We start from the raw sequence: 21,069 nt of genomic DNA on the forward strand, positions 1-21,069 counted from the left end.
ATGCGCACCGGCACGCCATGTGGGACTCGCACAGCGGATCCGGGAAGTGAGTATGGGTTCTTTGGGGGGCGTCGTGGCGGACTCCGCTGCAGTATTCCACTTGTTGAGTCCGTCACGGCCGTGGGCATTAGGCCTTAAAAAGAAGACATAGTATTTTTCCTATGTAATAGAAAAATGAAGTTTATCAGCAGTTTTTAGGCTACGTAAACAGAGAAATCAGCATTTTATTCCAGTCTGCACCGTAAGCACATTGGATAACAACCGTCTGATGGAAGTCCCTTACAAGTGAGTGGTCCTGGATTTTCTTCCTTAAACAGTGCTCCGCAGAGGTCCTCTTGGCTTTGATTGAAAGCTCAAGTTGTGCATTCCACGAGATGTACTGTAGATTTCACGTTGTATGAAGCAAGGGAACATTTAAGCCATCACTCTAGATGGGTTGAGGATTGTTTAACCCCTTACGGACCAGGCTGTTTTGTACCTTAAGGAGCAGACACTTTTTAGGGATTTTACCCATTTGGTAGTTTTACTGTCCTATTCTTTTTCCTGCAGATACCAAAATTATTTTTGCTGCGTTTTTTTCCCCATGACATAGAAGGCTATTTTTTAATATGTTTTTCACTGACTTTTTTTTTCAGTTTTATTGGGGATAAAAAGCAGAAAAAAAAGATTTTTTTAACATTTATAGTTTTGTTTTTGTAATTGGTATATTTACGCTAAAATAAAGTATGGTAATGGGTCCCTCATTTTGTTTTGGCCGTTTTGATATATAATATGTATGTTTTTGGATTACAGTGCACATACGGCGACAGTTTTGGTTAACGTTGGCTTTGGGTTATTTTCTTTCTTATCTATATACTTTTATTTTATTCTGTAATTTTGTTTTACTTATGTATGTAATTATGTTTTTTACTATGTCCCCCATGATCTCATATAAGACGTCTGAGGGACATTCACATGGTCCTTTAGTTTTTGTTTTTTTTTGACATTTTTCTACTGTTGCTTAGGCATCCATAAGAGCCCCAGTTACAGGGAAAAACATTCCCCTGTAGTGACAATAGTCACTAGCAGTGCTGATCAAGGTCTGCTAGGACCCTGCAGCTCTGCTATAGTAGGATACCCCGGGCTCCTGTAATGGAAGTTATACTTCCACTTTTGTTCTTTAGTACATAGCGATCATTGAGTGCAGTGTACTAAAGAAAGGAGAAGGCACAAGGGATTAAAAACCACTTCTCCATCCTCCTTTGGGTTATCAGCTGTGTCTAACAGCTGAAAACCCCACCTGCTTCTGATTGATTGCAGAAGGAGGGGCTTTAATCCCCCGCTGTATTTTTACTATCGGCTTGGATTAAAGCCCAGGACCAAGCGTCATAAATTTCCTGTGTTTGGTCCTTAATGGGTTAATAAAGAATACACATAATCATAGTCTTGTAATGGAATGCCCATATATTTTCTATTTCTTAGAAATGTAATGAACCTAAATTATATAAATTTATGGAAGCTAAATTATCCATTAAAGAAGATACTTTTGCCAGCTCATTCTAACATGCCAGCTAATCTCCTTAGATCATTAATAGAGATGAGCGAACGCGTTCGTCCGAGCTTGATATTCGTGCGAATATTAGGGTGTTCGGGATGTTCGTTATTCGTAACGAACACCATGCGGTGTTCTGGTTACTTTCACTTCCTTCCCTGAGACGTTAGCGCGCTTTTCTGGCCAATTGAAAGACAGGGAAGGCATTACAACTTCCCCCTGCAACGTTTAAGCCCTATACCACCCCCCTGCTGTGAGTGGCTGGCGAGATCAGGTGTTCGCCTAATATAAAAGTCGGCCCCTCCCGCGGCTCGCCTCAGATGCGGTGTGAGTTAGATGAGGGACAGTGCTGTTTGTACCGGAGCTGCTGTAGGGAAAGAATTGGTAGTTAGTGTAGGCTTCAAGACCCCCCAAAGGTCCTTATTAGGGCCACTGATAGCTGTGTGTTGGCTGCTGTTAGCAGTGGGATTTTTTTTTTTCTCAAAATCGCCTCTGCAGACCGTTGCACCTGGCATTAGGGACAGAAGTGCTGCATAGGCAGGGAGAGTGTTAGGAGTGAGTGTAGCCTTCAAGAACCTCAACGGTCCTTTCTAGGGCCATATTTATCCGTGTGCAGTACTGTCCAGGCTGCTGTTGGCTGTGCTGCATTTTTTTTGGGCTTCTCAAAATCGCCTCTGCAGAGCATTCCACCCTCCATTGATACTGCAGGGAAAGAATTGTATAGGCAGGGCCACAACACAGTTATTATTCATTGAATATACGCAGTGCTGCCTGTTGGTGGGAAAAAACTGAAAACAAATCTATTTGTCCAGCCTGTGTCCGTCCTTACGCCTGTGGAGACGTGTGAGCTGCGTGAAAACCATTGCTAAATCATACGCACCCAGCTACGCTTTACTGCTGGCTTCGCCATTTGCTTTCCTTAATTGGGAAAAAAAATACCTGCTCTGCCAGAGTTATAATAACTCTGCTACCCTCACGTTCTGTGACACATAAGCAGGGACACAGCACAGTTATTAAACTTCTCATGTTCATTGAATATACGCAGTGCTGCCTGTTGGTGGGAAAAAACTGAAAACAAATCTATTTGTCCAGCCTCTGGCCGTCCTTACGCCTGTGGAGACGTGTGAGCTGCGTGAAAAACATTGCTAAATCATACGCACCCAGCTACGCTTTACTGCTGGCTTCGCCATTTGCTTTCCATAATTGGGAAAAAAAATACCTGCTCTGCCAGAGTTATAATAACTCTGCTACCCTCACGTTCTGTGACACATAAGCAGGGACACAGCACAGTTATTAAACTTCTCATGTTCATTGAATATACGCAGTGCTGCCTGTTGGTGGGAAAAAACTGAAAACAAATCTATTTGTCCAGCCTCTGTCCGTCCTTACGCCTGTGGAGACGTGTGAGCTGCGTGAAAAACATTGCTAAATCATACGCACCCAGCTACGCTTTACTGCTGGCTTCGCCATTTGCTTTCCTTAATTGGGAAAAAAAATACCTGCTCTGCCAGAGTTATAATAACTCTGCTACCCTCACGTTCTGTGACACATAAGCAGGGACACAGCACAGTTATTAAACTTCTCATGTTCATTGAATATACGCAGTGCTGCCTGTTGGTGGGAAAAAACTGAAAACAAATCTATTTGTCCAGCCTCTGTCCGTCCTTACGCCTGTGGAGACGTGTGAGCTGCGTGAAAAACATTGCTAAATCATACGCACCCAGCTACGCTTTACTGCTGGCTTCGCCATTTGCTTTCCTTAATTGGGAAAAAAAATACCTGCTCTGCCAGAGTTATAATAACTCTGCTACCCTCACGTTCTGTGACACATAAGCAGGGACACAGCACAGTTATTAAACTTCTCATGTTCATTGAATATACGCAGTGCTGCCTGTTGGTGGGAAAAAACTGAAAACAAATCTATTTGTCCAGCCTCTGTCCGTCCTTACGCCTGTGGAGACGTGTGAGCTGCGTGAAAAACATTGCTAAATCATACGCACCCAGCTACGCTTTACTGCTGGCTTCGCCATTTGCTTTCCTTAATTGGGAAAAAAAATACCTGCTCTGCCAGAGTTATAATAACTCTGCTACCCTCACGTTCTGTGACACATAAGCAGGGACACAGCACAGTTATTAAACTTAGATAATTCATTCACTAGAGGCAGTGGGGCCTTTCGTTTTCCAAAAAGGGCAAAAATTATATTTGGCCTGCAGTCTTGCGCCAATTTATTTCCTGCCTGTGAAATCAAATCACTGGTAATACAGCATGCTGAGGGGTAGGGGTAGGCCTAGAGGACGTGGACGCGGCCGAGGACGCGGAGGGCCAAGTCAGGGTGTGGGCACAGGCCAAGCTCCTGATCCAGGTGTGTCGCAGCCGACTGCTGCGCGATTAAGAGAGAGGCACGTTTCTGGCGTCCCCACATTCATCGCCCAATTAATGGGTCCACGCGGGAGACGGTTATTAGAAAATGAGCAGTGTGAGCAGGTCCTGTCCTGGATGGCAGAAAGTGCTTCGAGCAACCTATCGTCTACCCGCAGTTCTGCGCCGTCCACTGCTGCCAATCCGAATCCTCTGTCTGCTGCTCCTCCTTCCTCCCAGCCTCCTCACTCCACTACAATAACACCTGCTCAGGAGCGGGAGCACTCCCAGGAACTGTTCTCGGGCCCCTGCTTAGATTGGGCAGCAGCGGTTCCTCTCCCACCAGAGGAGTTTATCGTCACTGATGCCCAACCATTCGAAAGTTCCCGGGGTCCGGGGGAAGGGGCTGGGGACTTCCGCCAACTGTCTCAACAACTTTCTGTGGGTCAGGAGGACGATGACGATCAGACACAGTTGTCTTGCAGTGAGGTAGTAGTAAGGGCAGTAAGTCCCAGGGAGCAGCGCACAGAGGATTCGGAGGAAGAGCAGCAGGACGATGAGGTGACTGACCCCACCTGGTGTGCAACGCTTACTCAGGAGGACAGGTCTTCAGAGGGGGAGTCAAGGGCATCAGCAGGGCAGGTTGCAAGAGGCAGTGCGGTGTCCAGGGCCAGGGGTAGAGGCAGGGCCAGACCGAATAATCCACCAAGTGTTTCCCAAAGCGCCCCCTCGCGCCATGCCACCCTGCGGAGGCCGAGGTGCTCTAAGGTCTGGCAGTTTTTCACAGAGACGCCTGACGACCGACGAACAGTGGTGTGCAACCTTTGTCGCGCAAAGCTCAGCCGGGGAGCCAACACCAACAGCCTCACCACCACCACCATGCGCAGACATATGATGGCCAAGCACCCCGCAAGGTGGGACAAAGGCCGTTCACCGCCTCCGGTTTGCACCCCTGCCTCTCCCCCTGTGCCCCAACCTGCCACTGAGATGCAACCCCCCTCTCAGGACACAGGCACTACCGCCTCATGGCCTGCACCCACACCCTCATCTCCGCTGTCCTCGGCCCCATCCAGCAGTGTAGTTCAGCGCACCGTTCAGCCGTCGCTTGCGCAAGTGTTCGAGCGCAAGCGCAAGTACGCCGCCACGCACCCGCACGCTCAAACGTTAACCGTCCGCATCGCAAAATTCATCAGCCTTGAGATGCTGCCGTATAGGGTTGTGGAAACGGAGTCCTTCAAAAGTATCATGGAGGCGGCGGCCCCGCGCTACTCAGTTCCCAGTCGCCACTACTTTTCCCGATGTGCCGTCCCAGCCCTGCACGACCACGTCTCCCGCAACATTGTGCGCGCCCTCACCAACGCGGTTACTGCCACGGTCCACTTAACTACGGACACGTGGACAAGCACAGGCGGGCAGGGCCACTACATCTCCCTGACGGCACATTGGGTGAATTTAGTGGAGGCTGGGACAGAGTCAGAGCCTGGGACCGCTCACGTCCTACCCACCCCCAGAATTGCGGGCCCCAGCTCGGTGCTGGTATCTGCGGAGGTGTATGCTTCCTCCACTAAAGCACCCTCCTCCTCCTCCTCCTCCTCCTCTGTCTCACAATCAAGATGTGTTAGCAGCAGCATGTCGCCAGCAGTCGGTGTCGCGCGGTGTGGCAGCACAGCGGTGGGCAAGCGTCAGCAGGCCGTGCTGAAACTACTCAGCTTAGGCGATAAGAGGCACACGGCCCACGAACTGCTGCAGGGTCTGACACAGCAGACCGACCGCTGGCTTGCGCCGCTGAGCCTCCAACCGGGCATGGTCGTGTGTGACAACGGCCGTAACCTGGTGGCGGCTCTGCAGCTCGGCAGCCTCACGCACGTGCCATGCCTGGCCCACGTCTTTAATTTGGTGGTTCAGCGCTTTCTGAAAAGCTACCCACGCTTGTCAGACCTGCTCGTAAAGGCGCGCCGGCTCTGCGCACATTTCCGCAAGTCCCACACGGACGCTGCCACCCTGCGCACCCTGCAACATCACTTTAAGCTGCCAGTGCACCGACTGCTGTGCGACGTGCCCACACGGTGGAACTCTACGCTCCACATGTTGGCCAGGCTCTATGAACAACGTAGAGCTATAGTCGAATACCAACTCCAACATGGGCGGCGCAGTGGGAGTCAGCCTCCTCAATTCCTTTCAGAAGAGTGGGCCTGGTTGGCAGACATCTGCCATGTCCTTGGTAATTTTGAGGAGTCTACCCAGGTGGTGAGCGGCGATGCTACAATCATTAGCGTCACCATTCCTCTGCTATGCATCTTGAGAAATTCCCTGCAAACCATAAAGGCAGCTGCTTTGCGCTCGGAAACGGGGGCGGGGGAAGACAGTATGCCGCTGGATAGTCAGGGCACCCTCCTGTCTATTTCTCAGCGCGTACAGGAGGAGGAGCATGAGGAGGATGAGGAGGAGGGGGAAGAGACAGCTTGGGCCGCTGCTGACGGTACACCGGCTGATTGCCTGTCATCCTTTCAGCGTGTATGGCCTGAGGAGGAGGAGGAGGAGGATCCTGAAAGTGATCTTCCTAGTGAAGACAGCCATGTGTTGCGTACAGGTACCCTGGCACACATGGCTGACTTCATGTTAGGATGCCTTTCTCGTGACCCTCGCGTTGCACGCATTCTGGCCACTACGGATTACTGGGTGTACACACTGCTCGATCCACGGTATAAGGAGAACCTGCCCACTCTGATTCCCGAAGAGGAAAGGGGTTCGAGAGTGTTGCTATACCACAGGACCCTTGCGGACAAGCTGATGGTAAAATTCCCAGCCGACAGCGCTAGTGGCAGAAGGCGCAGTTCCGAGGGCCATGTTGCAGGGGATGTGCGTAGATCGAGCAGCATGTACATCCCAGGCAGTGCAACAGTCTTTAAGGGCCTGGCCAGCTTTATGGCTCCCCACCAAGACTGTGTCACCGCTCCCCAGTCACGGCTGAGTCGGCGGGAGCACTGCAAAAGGATGGTGAGGGAGTACGTAGCGGATCGCACGACCATCCTTGGTGACGCCTCTGCCCCCTACAACTACTGGGTGTCGAAGCTGGACACGTGGCCTGAACTAGCCCTGTATGCCCTTGAGGTGCTTGCTTGTCCTGCGGCTAGCGTCTTGTCGGAAAGGGTGTTTAGTGCGGCTGGGGGAATCATCACAGATAAGCGTAGCCGCTTGTCAACCGACAGTGCCGACAGGCTAACACTCATCAAGATGAACAAAGGCTGGATTTCCCCAGACTTCTGTTCTCCACCAGCGGACAGCAGCGATACGTAAGCAATACGTAGGCTGCACCCGCGGATGGAAGCTACGTTCTCTCTCACCATCCAAAACGGGGACATTTCTGCTTCATCAATCTGTGTCTAATATTCCTCCTCCTCCTCCTCCTGCTCCTCCTCCTGAAACCTCACGTAATCACGCTGAACGGGCAATTTTTCTTAGGGCCACAAGGCTCACTCAAATAATTTTTCAGAACAATTTTTATAAGTTTCAATGCGCTTAAAAGCATTGGAACTTTAACTTGAACCAATTTTTCGTTACACTGGGCTGCCTCCAGGCCTAGTTACCACTTAAGCCACATTAACCAAAGCGATTAATGGGTTTCACCTGCCCTCTTGGCTGGCCATGGCCAATTTTTGGGATGTACATTAGTACTGTTGATACAGCAATTTTTGTGGGCCCTCGCCTACAGTGTAATCAAATTAATTTTTAGCCCACCTGCATTACAGCTGACGTTACCTCAGCTGTGTTGGGCAATGCAATGGGATATTTCTATGTACCGCCGGTGGCTTCCTGGCACCCACCCAGGCAGTGGGTCCACAGGGAGTTAAACCTACATGTGTCCACTTGTAAAGAACCCCAGTCTGACTGGGGCATGCAGTGTGGGCCGAAGCCCACCTGTATTACGCACGACATTACTACCTCAGCTGTGTTGGGCAATGCAATGGGATATTTTTGTGTACCGCCGGTGGGTTCCAGGGAGCCACCCATGCTGTAGGTGCACACTGAGTTTTTAATACATCTGTACACTTCTAAAGAACCCGTCTGACTGGGGCATGCAGTGTGGGCCGAAGCCCACCTGTATTACGCACGACATTACTACCTCAGCTGTGTTGGGCAATGCAATGGGATATTTTTGTGTACCGCCGGTGGGTTCCAGGGAGCCACCCATGCTGTAGGTGCACACTGAGTTTTTAATACATCTGTACACTTCTAAAGAACCCGTCTGACTGGGGCATGCAGTGTGGGCCGAAGCCCACCTGTATTACGCACGACATTACTACCTCAGCTGTGTTGGGCAATGCAATGGGATATTTTTGTGTACCGCCGGTGGGTTCCAGGGAGCCACCCATGCTGTAGGTGCACACTGAGTTTTTAATACATCTGTACACTTCTAAAGAACCCGTCTGACTGGGGCATGCAGTGTGGGCCGAAGCCCACCTGTATTACGCACGACATTACTACCTCAGCTGTGTTGGGCAATGCAATGGGATATTTTTGTGTACCGCCGGTGGGTTCCAGGGAGCCACCCATGCTGTAGGTGCACACTGAGTTTTTAATACATCTGTCCACTTGTAAAGAACCCCGGTCAGACTGGGGCATGCAGTGTGGGCCGAAGCCCACCTGTATTACGCACGACATTACTACCTCAGCTGTGTTGGGCAATGCAATGGGATATTTTTGTGTACCGCCGGTGGGTTCCAGGGAGCCACCCATGCTGTAGGTGCACACTGAGTTTTTAATACATCTGTCCACTTGTAAAGAACCCCGGTCAGACTGGGGCATGCAGTGTGGGCCGAAGCCCACCTGTATTACGCACGACATTACTACCTCAGCTGTGTTGGGCAATGCAATGGGATATTTCTATGTACCGCCGGTGGCTTCCTGGCACCCACCCAGGCAGTGGGTCCACAGGGAGTTAAACCTACATGTGTCCACTTGTAAAGAACCCCAGTCTGACTGGGGCATGCAGTGTGGGCCGAAACCCACCTGCATTAACCCTTTCCAGTCCACTGTGTGACCTGTGAAGACATTAGGGTTTAAGGCTGTACAGCTCCGTTGTTGGTAGACGTCCGTCGGGGTTCTCTTACTGTATATTGCCAGCCTCTCTGCTGTCGGAGCCTATCCTACGTGTCAGCTCATGCAGTACTGGCTTTAGCCAGCATATAGCGCCGTTGTATAACAGCAGAAAAAGAGTAAGCCCCCTAGGAAAACCATATACAAATTGGATTGGAAAGGGTTAAGCACAACATTACTACCTCAGCTGTGTTGGGCAATGCAATGGGATATTTCTATGTACCGCCGGTGGCTTCCTGGCACCCACCCATGCTGTAGGTGCACACGGAGTTTTTACTACATCTGTACACTTATAAAGAACCCCAGTCAGACTGGGGCATGCAGTGTGGGCCGAAGCCCACCTGCATTAAGCACGACATTACTACCTCAGCTGTGTTGGGCAATGCAATGGGATATTTCTGTGTACCGCCGGTGGGTTCCAGGGAGCCACCCATGCTGTGGGTCGACAGAGACTTCACAATAGGGAGTTGTACCTGCCTGTGTCTATGAATTAAAAAGCCCGGTCTGACTGGGGCATGCAGACACCTTGACAGAATGAATAGTGTGTGGCACATAGGTTCCCCATTGCTATGCCCACGTGTGCAGCTCCTGATGGCGGTGGCACAGGATTCTATTTCTCATTGCTTCTGTACAGCATTGTGGGCTATCGCTCCGCCACTTTTAAAGAGGGTCGCTGCCTAGCCGTGCCAACCTCTGCAGTGTGTGCCTGCGGTCCCTCGTCATGGCAGACGCAATTCTAAATAGACATGAGCGTGGTGTGGCATGAGGGCAGCTGAAGGCTGCGCAGGGACACTTTGGTGTGCGCTGTGGGGGGGAGGGGGGGCGGTTGGGCAGCATGTAACCCAGGAGAAGTGTCAGTGGAGTGTCATGCAGGCAGTGATTGTGCTTTGTTGGAGGTAGTGTGGTGCTTAGCAAAGGTATGCCATGCTAATGAGGGCTTTTCAGAAGTAAAAGTTGTTGGGAGGGGGGGGGGCCCACTCTTGCCGGTATTGTGGCTTAATAGTGGGACCTGGGAACTTGAGATGCAGCCCAACATGTAGCCCCTCGCCTGCCCTATCCGTCACTGTGTCATTCCCATCACTTTCCTGAATTGCCCAGATTTTCACACATGAAAACCTTAGCGAGCATCGGCGAAATACAAAAATGTTCTGGTCGCCCATTGACTTCAATGGGGTTCGTTGTTCGAAACGAACCCTCGAGCATCACGGGAAGTTCGTTACGAATAACGAACACCCGAACATTTTGGTGTTCGCTCATCTCTAATCATTAACAATAATTAAATACTCTAATAAACCAAACTAAAGAAATGTTACAGAATAGAATGTTCTTACCACATGCAGTGGGTCCAAGGGGCTGCAGCTGTGTGCTGGATGTCCCAGTAACCCTGAGTTTAGAATGAGGTGACAACAAAGAAGGTGCAGGCAGCAAACCACTGGATCCACTCTGCAAAAATTTAATAAAAAAATATTTGACACCTAAAGTGTAAATTACTTCTTTCATATTATTTTAAAAAAATAGCGATCAGGATGTTTTGGTTTTCTTAATTGAAAATTAAAAACTGTGATGTCATATGAAAATGTAATCACATAATGATGCAAGTGTAGATGGTGCCAAAATTGCAGTTTCAGCATAGTCCTTATTCCTGTGGGGCAGGAAGATCCCAGTGTTTTATAGGAAAACAATAGTGGTTTACGGAATGGAAGCACAGTGCTGTAATCATGCTGCACAAACATAGTTTGCTATATAAATGAATACTAGAGATGAGTGAGCATACTCGTTCGAGCTTGATGCTCGTTCGAGTATTAGGGTGCTCGAGATGCTCGTTACTCGAGACGAGCACCACGCTGTACTCGTCTCGATTAAACGAGCACTGACCATTGAATTCAATGGAGCCGGCAATACAGCCGGCTCCATTGAAAGCAATGGGCAGCCGGCGAGCGCGGGATGAATTTTCAGGAAGGGCTTAAAAATATAAGCCCTTCCCGGAAATTCATCCAGAAATGTGTAAACATAAAAAAAAAATATATATACTCACCTGGTCCCGGCAGACCGAGTTCAGCCGCGGCGGCCGGCAGTTCTCCTGAACTGCTCTGAGTAGTATTCAGCAGCCGGGGCTTTAAAATCCCCGCCTGCTGAATGAGCTGCCTCTGATTGGTCACAGCCTCACCAATCAGAGGCAGCTCTCACTCACCCATTCATGAATGACAGCTGAGAGCTGCCCCTGATTGGTCCCTGCGTTGAGCCAATCAGAGGCAGCACTCACTCACCCATTCATGAATGGGTGTGAGTGAGAGCTGCCTCTGATTGGTGAGGCTGTGACCAATCAGAGGCAGCTCATTCAGCAGGCGGGGATTTTAAATCCCCGGCTGCTGAATACTACTCAGAGCAGTTCAGGAGAACTGCCAGCCAGACGCGGCTGAACTCCGGCTGCAGCGGAAAGGTGAGTATTAGAGATGAGCGAACGTGTCCGTTACGGACACATCCGCACCCGGACACCGGCTTTAGCGAACACTGCAGTGTTCGCGCGTAAGTGTCCGGGTGCCGCCGGGGGGCGGGGAGATGCGCGGCGGCGCGGGCGGCAGTAGCGGGGAACAGGGGGGAGCCCTCTCTCTCTCCCTCTCCCCCCCACTCCCCGCCGCACCCCCCCGCGCTGCCACGGCGGCCCCCGAACTTTTTCGCCCGAACACCGAGGTGTTCGCAAAGTTCGGTGTTCGGGCGAAAAAGGGGCGGGGCCGAACGTGTTCGCTCATCTCTAGTGAGTATACTTTTTTTTTTAATTTTTACACATTTTAGGAGGATTTTCAGGTAAGGGCTTATATTTTTAAGCCCTTCCCGAAAATTTATCCCGCGCTCACCGGCAGCCCATTGCTTTCAATGGAGCCGGCTGTAATGCCGGCTTCATTGAATTCAATGGGCTAACATCGTTCTTCTCTGTTACAGCTGTGGCAGAGGAGAACGATCTTTATGCGGACAGTGCGGGGGGGGGGGGGGGGGTGTCTCACTCTTGCCACTATTGTAGCTTAATAGTGAGACCTCGGAGCCCGAAATGCAGCCCTGCATGTTGCTCCTCGCCTGCCCTATCAGATTCTGTGTCGTTTCCATCACTTTCTTGGGTTTTGCAGATTTTCACATATGAAAACCTTAGCGAGCATCGGCGATATACAAAAATGCTCGAGTCGCCCATTGACTTCAATGGGGTTCGTTACTTGAAACGAACTCTCAAGCATCACTGAAAGTTCGACTCGAGTAACGAGCACTCGAGCATTTTGGTGCTCGGTCATCTCTAATGAATACACAATGTTTATTATGTCTATGGACAATATATGGGGAATTGTCATCACATGCAGCAACAATGTAAAGTCATGCGTGATGAAATAGTTGACCCTGGTAAAACTAACAAAAAAACTTTAAGCTATCCATTTGAAATGATATAATAAAACACAAAATACTTTGCAGTTGTTCAAAACTCCAAATAAATACCCCATAATGGTGCAGAACCTCTTGCCACTGACAGTAAGCATACATACAGTAATAAATAGGATCTTCTGAAGTAATAATTCTAAATTTAAAAAAGATGATTTTTTTGTCAAAAAGCAGATGAATCTGAACTCTCTTTAGTATGGCCACAGTGTGGTCTAGCGGCATGTTAATAGGACCATGTTCCCATACTCTATATGCTTTGTGACCATGTGGAGATGTATAACAGGTGTGGCAAGGCGGTACATAGAATGGCCTGCAGAGGGCTGTTAAACAGGTATTCTGTGTGCTAATCAGCAGGGAAAGCTATATTGGTTTGTCTGCAGGAGATAAAACCTCCAGACACACTGAGCTACTGGAGCTACTCCCTGGTAGAGAAGGTGAGAGGAGGCTGACAGCCTGAGGTCTGTGGTACGGCCATGAGTCTGACAAGGAAGGAAGCCCCTAGGCTGACACCCTGGTTAGGTATGCTGGATATTGCTATGACATGTAGTGGTGCTAGGCCACTGTGCTAGATAGGAGATCATCCTATGCGAGTTAGTAGCCAGACGGCTAGGATTTCAGTTGTTAATGCATGTGTGCACTGCGACTACACAACAGTGTGAAGGGTGGTTACTAGAGATGAGCGAGCCTACTCGGCCACGCCCTTTTTTCGCCTGAGCGCCGCGATTTTCGAGTACTTCCGTACTCGGGTGAAAAGATTCGGGGGGCGCCGTGGGTGAGTGGGGGGTTGCAGCAGGGAGTGACGGGGAAGAGGGAGGGAGAGAGAGAGGAGAGGGCTCCCCCCTGTTCCCCGCTGCTACCCCCCGCTCCGCCACGCCTCCCCCCGCATCTTTTCACCCGAGTACTGAAGTACTCGAAAATCGCGGTGCTCGATCGAGTAATTACTCGAAACGAGTATACTCGCTCATCTCTAGTGGTTACCTTAGTAACTATTATTTGCTGCCAAAATAAAATGGACTTTCTGAATTTTACCACCCACTCCGGTCTGGATGTGGGTTATTGACGTGTGGCAACCTACCTATGTGGAGGAAAGGTGGCGATCCTGCGAGGTGACTAATCCCCTAGTGGTCATACAAGACTGAATTGGCTCTCCTGGTGCTGAGAGGAACGCAAATATAGATGGAGTAGACTCGCAGCCTGCACAAGTTACCATTGATGACTGCCCTTCTCCATTCCCCCAAGTTTAACATGTACAGAGTTCATCCACGCCATGCATTCCTGTGTCAAAATGCACAGAACTTCAGAAAATCACTAAAACTGAGGACACTAAAAGATTTTAATATATTGGGGCCTAAGCTCTGGCCCCTAAATTGTATTTGCAGCTATTTGTCATGACTTATTACATGGTTCCTTTGCAGCAAAACAGTTATTATACTCTGTGCTAGGCACAGGTGACAGGTGAGATCTCCCCTCCGTTCCTCCCAGCTCTCCCCCGCCACTCCCCGAATCTTTAGAGACGAGCTGGGAGATACTCGGCACTACTCGCTCGAGTAATGTGCCTTAGCGAGTATACTCGCTCATCTGTAATGTTGAGTCATAGCAAGCCATTATTGTAAGGCCATTATTTTTCAAGTTGTAAGCAACATATTTAACTCATCAGGACACCAGAAGCTATACAATGACTACATTCCCCTAAATTTCATACATCGCAGTACATTTCGTTCATTACCATGTGATTGTTATTGTACAGATAGAGCTTATTTTTTACAGCCTTTATTATGAGTCAAAGAGAAATATCAAGAGAAGCTGCAATTACACAGATCTGAGACTAGAAAGCGGTTTGATTATTTTCAACTAATTTCCATGCATTTTTTGTGTGCTAAAAACAAGAAAAAAAATCGAAAGAAATCCACAAAATGCTAAAGTCTCTTCAAAGTTAGCAAATTTTTCAGAATTTTTGGTATTTTATTATCTTAGGGTTTTTAACTAAATTTAAAGTCAAAATTACTATTAATTAATTCACATCAGTCCATTTAAGATATACAATGCCAAAAAGCATAACTTTTTAAAGAAAAGAACCTCCAGAGTGAGCTAATGGAAACCAGCATTAACATGTTTCAAGCTGACCACACAGGCTCTGACACGCACGGGCTTGATTTAATTTTTTTTCTTGGTTCTCGCCTGTGGTACTATTGTATCTTGACGCCACCGGAAGTATGGGTGGAGACAAGATACATGGTGCTTGACAGGACGATGACGCCTCCAGGAGCCGATTGGCTGCCACGAGCAAGATCGTAGCATGCCGCAGCAATCATTCTCCCTGGAGCAGCTGTCCCCTTTCCTTCTCCCCGTGGCGAACCACTAGGCGGCACTTGCGCTAACCGTATGATACTTCAGCTGCTCCAGGAATCCCCCTGCTGTGAGGCTGTGCCCTCCCATTTCCCCTGGTGAAGCCGCTGCGCTGTGACTTACGAAGCCACAGAGCATCTCCATTGGCCATCTGCTCCCTCTGCAGACGTGTTTGTGCTGCTGTGCCACCTCTCAACTCTGTGGCCGGTGACAGCTCGCTCCCCCGCTCAGTGTCTGCCGCCGCTGCCAGTGACGCCGGCTCTCTGCTGCTGTGGCCTTTGTGTTAGCTCGTCATTCAGATGAATGATTTGGTAAGAGACTTGTAGATTCCCAAACATGCTGCTGAGTTACTCGGTTCAAGGCTTAGAAGCAGAGATTTTTTATTATTGCAATGGCATCTTTTCATGAATTCTTCAAAAAGAAGTCTCAAAGCAGGTTTGCTCCACAACAGCAGTTTTTACACATTTATCCCTGTAGGTCATTCCATACACTTGAAGGAAACCTACGAGAACTTGGAATTGGTTATTCATAAACTTAAATATGAAGACCACGGTTGACAAGTGTGTGGGGATTTAAAAGTCTCGTGCATGCTGCTCGGGCAACAAGCTGGATATACCGAATAACCTTATTTTCTGTGTCTATGCGAAAGTCAAGAGTGACAAAATCACTGGATCAAGAAGAGTTGGCAGCGAGGGTGCTCACAGTCGGTCAAAAAAATGTCCTCCGAGAAACTTTGGTACCTGCACATAAAGTTCTTCTACCACCTCTTCATATAAAATTGGGATTCATGAAGCAATTCCTGAAATCCCTTCCAAGAGATGGAGAATGCTTCAAATATTTGGTCACCAAGTTTCCAGACCTCTCGGAGGCAAAATTGAAAGGAAGGTGTGTTCGTCGGACATAAGAAGGCTTATAGCTGATCAAGAGTTTGTCAATACCATGACGGATTCTCAAAAAGAAGGGTGGATTGCATTTAAAGCGGTCATAAAGAAATTTTTAGGCAATAAGAGAGATCCTGACTACAAAAAGATCATCGGACATATGCTGAAAGCATTCCAAGCTTCAGGTTGCCTGATGAGATTGAAAGAGCATTTCCTCCAATCCCACCTTGACTAGTTTCCTGAAAATTTGGGAGCTGTGAAGGCAAACGATTCCACCAGCACAGTAAAGAGATGGAAAGAAGATACCAGGGAAAATGGAGCATTACAATGATGGCAGACTACTGTTGGATCCTTCAGAGACATTTCAGATGCTACGCACAAGTGTAAATGTACCAAGAGGAGCCTCACAGGGAAGAAGAAACGATTTTAGTGTGTTTTAGTGGCTCATTTCAGTTCAAAAATGATTCTCATGTAAAATTTGTAATTAAAAATTTATTTTATGTCTATTTTGATTTATTTTGAGGTATTGCCTTATTTAACATAGATAACTGAATTGTCAGAAAACGTGATGTCCTATGACAAAACGGAGGTTATTTTCGGATTCAGCTTAACGAAAAATATAAAGATTACGTGGAAAAACCAACAACGCTCTTAAAATTATTTTTTTTTGCAGACCTGTGTTATTATAAGGTGTCAGAGAATTCAACCGTGTATAGAGGGATGCACCCACACAGTCATGCAAAAATATCTTGAGAGAAGGCACTTAAGTAGTGAATATCAGTGGTGTACTTAACATAGAGACAAGGCAGGTACTGAGCTGCTTCCCTGTTTGGCATGACTACCCGCAGCCATCACATAGATTTATATAACTCCCATTGAGAATATGACTAGCTGTATAAATTCATATGCAGGTAGCTCTCCCTGTAGGTGGCTGCATAAAGCCTCAAAAACATCTGAGTATTTTTCCAAAATAAGTCAAGTCACAAGGTATTAAACGCTTAAGAGAAATTCCTATTAAAATTATTGTAAAAGAGTAAAGCTTTATCATTACTAATTGACATGATAGACTAAATCATATGACCACCATGATGTTTTACATGGGTCCTTGGTAATGAAACAGTTAATATATTCCAGGCTAGAAAAAGGAATTGGCAGGCTTTGTAAAAACGTTTATTTTTACCTTACTCTAAAGATTCACAACTTCCAGCACAATTCTTTTCATTTTTATGAAAATAAGTACAGAGTGCTCATGCTCCAGCAGATGCAATGATGAACAAATTGAGCACCAGCAGGCAGATCACACATCTGGTCATCATGTGACCAGCAGTGTGAAGCAGATGCAACCTAGCTACTGTGAATTATTTGTGCACGAATAGCAGAAAGCTCAACATTAATGTCATTTGTTAAGTTGGAAAGTTGCAGTGAACCAACCAAATACCCTAAAGGGGTTGTCCCGTTTTTTGTTTTTTCCCCCCCCCCATTAAGGCCCTGTAGAGTAAAAGCATCATACACTACAGAATAACACATGAAAATCCATATTCTGCTAACTTTTTTATTCCTTTTCTTCCCCTTATTAAGCTGACCTGAAAAATGTTTCAAAGATGGCGCCGCCGGGGTAGTTTCCATCGCATATTGAGATAACTGGCAGCATAAAAGGACGCAGTACAAATACTGTTTATTGCCCCATCACCACAGAAACGTTTCGACCAAAATGTCCTTCCTCAAGAACTTTCTTTATGCTGGGGTAGTTCCCATGATGCACTGCTCTCTCTCCTCAGCATGCGCGCTCCCGGTGATGCCGGTCACATAACTGGAAGACCGGGGTCATTATGGGAGACGCATGCTGTCATGAGAAGAGCGTTATTGGGCTGTGAGTGACAGCCCGATATCGCTCTCTTCCCCGGCGAGTCCCTTCACTGCTTTGCATGGAGCCAGCAGCCCCAACACACACACACACACACCTCCCTGCTGGCACCCAGACCTCCACATTCACAACACCTCATCCACCCCCACCCCGGCACCCTGACCTCCACTTTGACAGCATCACCTGCCCCTCCCCCTGCTGGCCTCCTGACCTCCACTTTGACAGCCCCAGCATACCCCCACCCTCGCAACCCGACCTACCCTTTGACAGCACTCCCCCAACCCGAACCCCACCCCTGGCAAGCCATCCTACAGTTTGAGCCCCCTCCCGGTCACAGCAACACATTGACAGCTCCCTGGTTACACTCACCCTCTGCCGCTTCACAGTTGGACACCGCTGGACACTTGTAATCCTCACCACGGCAGACCTGGAATGAAGAGAGCTACTGTGCATGCGCAAAGATAACCAGGCTCGTCCACGGAAGGAGGATCTATAATGCGCATGCCCGACTCCTGGAGAAGCTGGGCACCAGTGTAGATAAGTATATAACTTCTGTATGGCCAATTTACAATACACAATGTATATTACAAAGTGCATTGTAATGGCCATACAGAAGTGGAGACACCTACTTCTCACAATGGGACAACCCCTTTAACTTCTACCTGTTTCTAATAATCATTAGACAGAGAAATTGCTTCTGACTGGTACATGTGTGCTGCTTCTGCATCTATTTCAATGCTGCACAACTGTCAGTGCAGAATACCTTGGATCAGAGCTATTGCACTGGGTACCGTCATTTTGACGCTCTGCTTTCAGACTTGCTTTTGGATGGAGCAAGGCTAGAACACTCCAAGCATGCTCTGTGGTACGTGCTGCAGCAACAATACACAGCCAAAGCATGCGCTGCAGAGATGCTCCTGGCAATAATGAACAGGCAGGAAGAGCATGTTTTCAGCACTCCAAGCATGCTCGGAGGGTAGTTGTGAATACACCTATAGTATCTCATGAAATTCAGCTTCAAATATTTGTGGACAATAAATTAGGGGCATGGCCCTTTTTTCCCCATTTTTGTTTTTCCTCCTCACTTTAAAAAAATCATAACTCTCTTGTTTATCTATCGCCATCTGAGGGCTTAGACACACGGGCGCATCGGCGCCCGTGTTACTGCACGAAGAAGACTGACGCAATTCAGGACGGACGTCTCTCTGCAGCGCCGGAAGAAAGAACATGTGGCTGGCAATGGAGCCGGTCACATGTTCTTTCTTCCAGCGCTGCGGAGAGACGTCCACATATGAAGTGCGGCCGTCTTTTAGTGCAGTAACACAGGCGCCGATCTGCCCGTGTGACCAAGCCTTGGGGACTTGTTTTTTGTGGGACGAGTTGTATTTTTTAAAGGTGCTATTTAATGTGCCATATAATGTACTGAAAAACTTTAAACATAATTCTGAGTGGAGTGAAAAGGAAAAAAACTAAATTCCGCCATCTTTGAGTGCATTTTGTTCTACAGCATAAACACTGAAACAAAAATGACCTGATAACTTTATTCTATGGGTCAGTACGATTACTACCATACCAAATGTATAGGTTTTGTACTTTTATTTTTTTTTTCAAAGATATTAATTTTTTAAAATTCTTTTCTGTTGCCATCTAACTTTTATTTTTCCGTCAACATAGTTGTTCATTTTGTGCGGGGTGTCCTGTAGATTTCGCTGGTATCATTTTTTAATACATACAATGTTTTTTGACAAAAAAACCCAAAAAGCACAATTCTGGCATTATTTTTTTCCTGCGACGTTCACCGTGAGGGGTAAATAATGTGTTACTTTTATAGATCGGACGTTTATGGATGCAGCGATACCAAATATGTATTTTAGTTTTATTATTTAGATAATTTTATTATAAATATGGCAAAAAGGGTGTTTTTTTTAATTGTATTACTTTTTTTAAAAATAATTAGTAAAACTTTTTAAAACTTATTTTAACTTTTTATTTTAGTCCTCAGAGGGAACTTGCGATGCTTTGATTGCTCCTGCAGTATGATGTAATGCCATAGAATTACAATATATTGCAGTCTGAGAGGCATTCTGCCATAAGCACAGCTTGATAGGCATTCTGCTATGACAGCCCTAGAGCCTTTCAGAAGGCCCCCGGCTGCCATGACACCCGCATAGCAACCCAAGATTTTATCGTGGGGGGCCTACGGGACCCCAAAACATCGGTCGGGGGATTTAAATGCCACTGTCAGAATTGTTGATGGCATTTAAAGGGTTAACATCTCCGATGAGCTGTGCAGCTTGTCGGTGCTGTTGCAGGCGACTGTTGGCTGTAAAAAACAGCCAGCAGCCGCGATGTATGGAGTGAGATCGCCCCGATCTCATGAGTAAACTATACTCATCTCTTGCTCGGAGCTGTAGTAACAAGCTGTAAGTTCTTAAAACTACTGCACATTACCCTATAAGTGACAGACCGCTCGAATCAGTGTGTTTGTTGTTACTTCATCCCTGATGACGGTGAGGACTGCATAAAGAACATGGCAGGTTCCCTTTCATAAAGGAATAGTTATTTTGTAAAGCTCACAGTTGGTAGTTGGGTCCATGCTAAGCTACATGATTTCTGCAAGTTCCCTAGGCAAGTAAGCAAGAAGGTAGCGAGTCCTGATATTCTCCAGTTTGGTAGAAATTGTGGAAGAGTTTTAAGATTTAGGTTTAGTAAAGAACATTTGTCGGGAAGCTGTCAAAGTTTTATTTTAGGGTTTATATATGGGTTTGTGTGTCTACAGAGCCCTTTCCCTCCAGTGTATGAACAGTTCTAAGAAGGAAACATTGGGATCTGAACTGGTTATTCCAGGAAACCTTTTAGTCATCTGATACTTTGCTTAAACATTACATTATATTTCTATTTACTGTACAAATGATAGAAACTGGTTCTCATAAGCTGTTTTAAAGGGAACATGTTACCTCCCTTCAGCACTATAAACCAAGTTATGGTGCTGTTAGGGGGGCAACGAGGAGCTGGGTAATGCATTTGTTTATTTTTTCAATTCTTTATTTTCATTTTTCAATAATAGAGCAGTAAAGTATCATTAATTACTGTAAGCCAGGTGTCATTTATAAATTTTTTTTTTGTGACAACTTCGTCAATGCAACACAACAGTGCAAAATGAATTATAGTAGGGTTGAGTGTAAGGCCTCACATGTCTATGGACAATTATAATTACAAAAATCTGCGCGGGTGTTCCGCAAGCGTGTTCCGTGGCCATAGGGATGCATTGGACACCCGCAGGTAAGTAAATACCTGCGGATGTCCTTTTTCCCTGCTGTGCGGATCACACGTGCGCAAAATCATCCGCAGCATACACCATTTTCTGCGGGTCTCCCGCAGGCTTCCATAGAAGCCCATGGAAGCCGTCGACATTCACGGTACACCCGCAGCTGAATTTCTGCTCTCCGGCGTGGGAGAGCAGGAGTTAAAAAAAAAAAAAAAAGAGTGCACGACCGGGCCGGAGAAAGAAGATCCGGCCGCGACGGAGGAAAGATCCGCTGCGTCCGGACAGGTAAGAAAAATCAAT

The 21,069-nt window shown here is 47.4% G+C and overlaps 1 protein-coding gene across 2 annotated transcripts in view; it reads right to left on the minus strand.

Annotated features, from left to right (window-relative positions):
• AHI1 (Abelson helper integration site 1) overlaps positions 1 to 21,069 on the minus strand; it is a 185,961-nt gene that overhangs the window by 86,412 nt on the left and 78,480 nt on the right. For both annotated transcript variants that reach the window (XM_066605823.1, XM_066605816.1), the window contains exon 19: positions 10,319 to 10,430. In XM_066605823.1, the coding sequence (XP_066461920.1) occupies positions 10,319 to 10,430 (112 nt within the window). The remainder of the gene's footprint in view (positions 1 to 10,318; positions 10,431 to 21,069) is intronic.

The sequence above is a fragment of the Eleutherodactylus coqui genome, chromosome 1 (assembly GCF_035609145.1).
Source record: "Eleutherodactylus coqui strain aEleCoq1 chromosome 1, aEleCoq1.hap1, whole genome shotgun sequence".
Taxonomy (NCBI): Eukaryota; Metazoa; Chordata; class Amphibia; order Anura; family Eleutherodactylidae; genus Eleutherodactylus; species Eleutherodactylus coqui.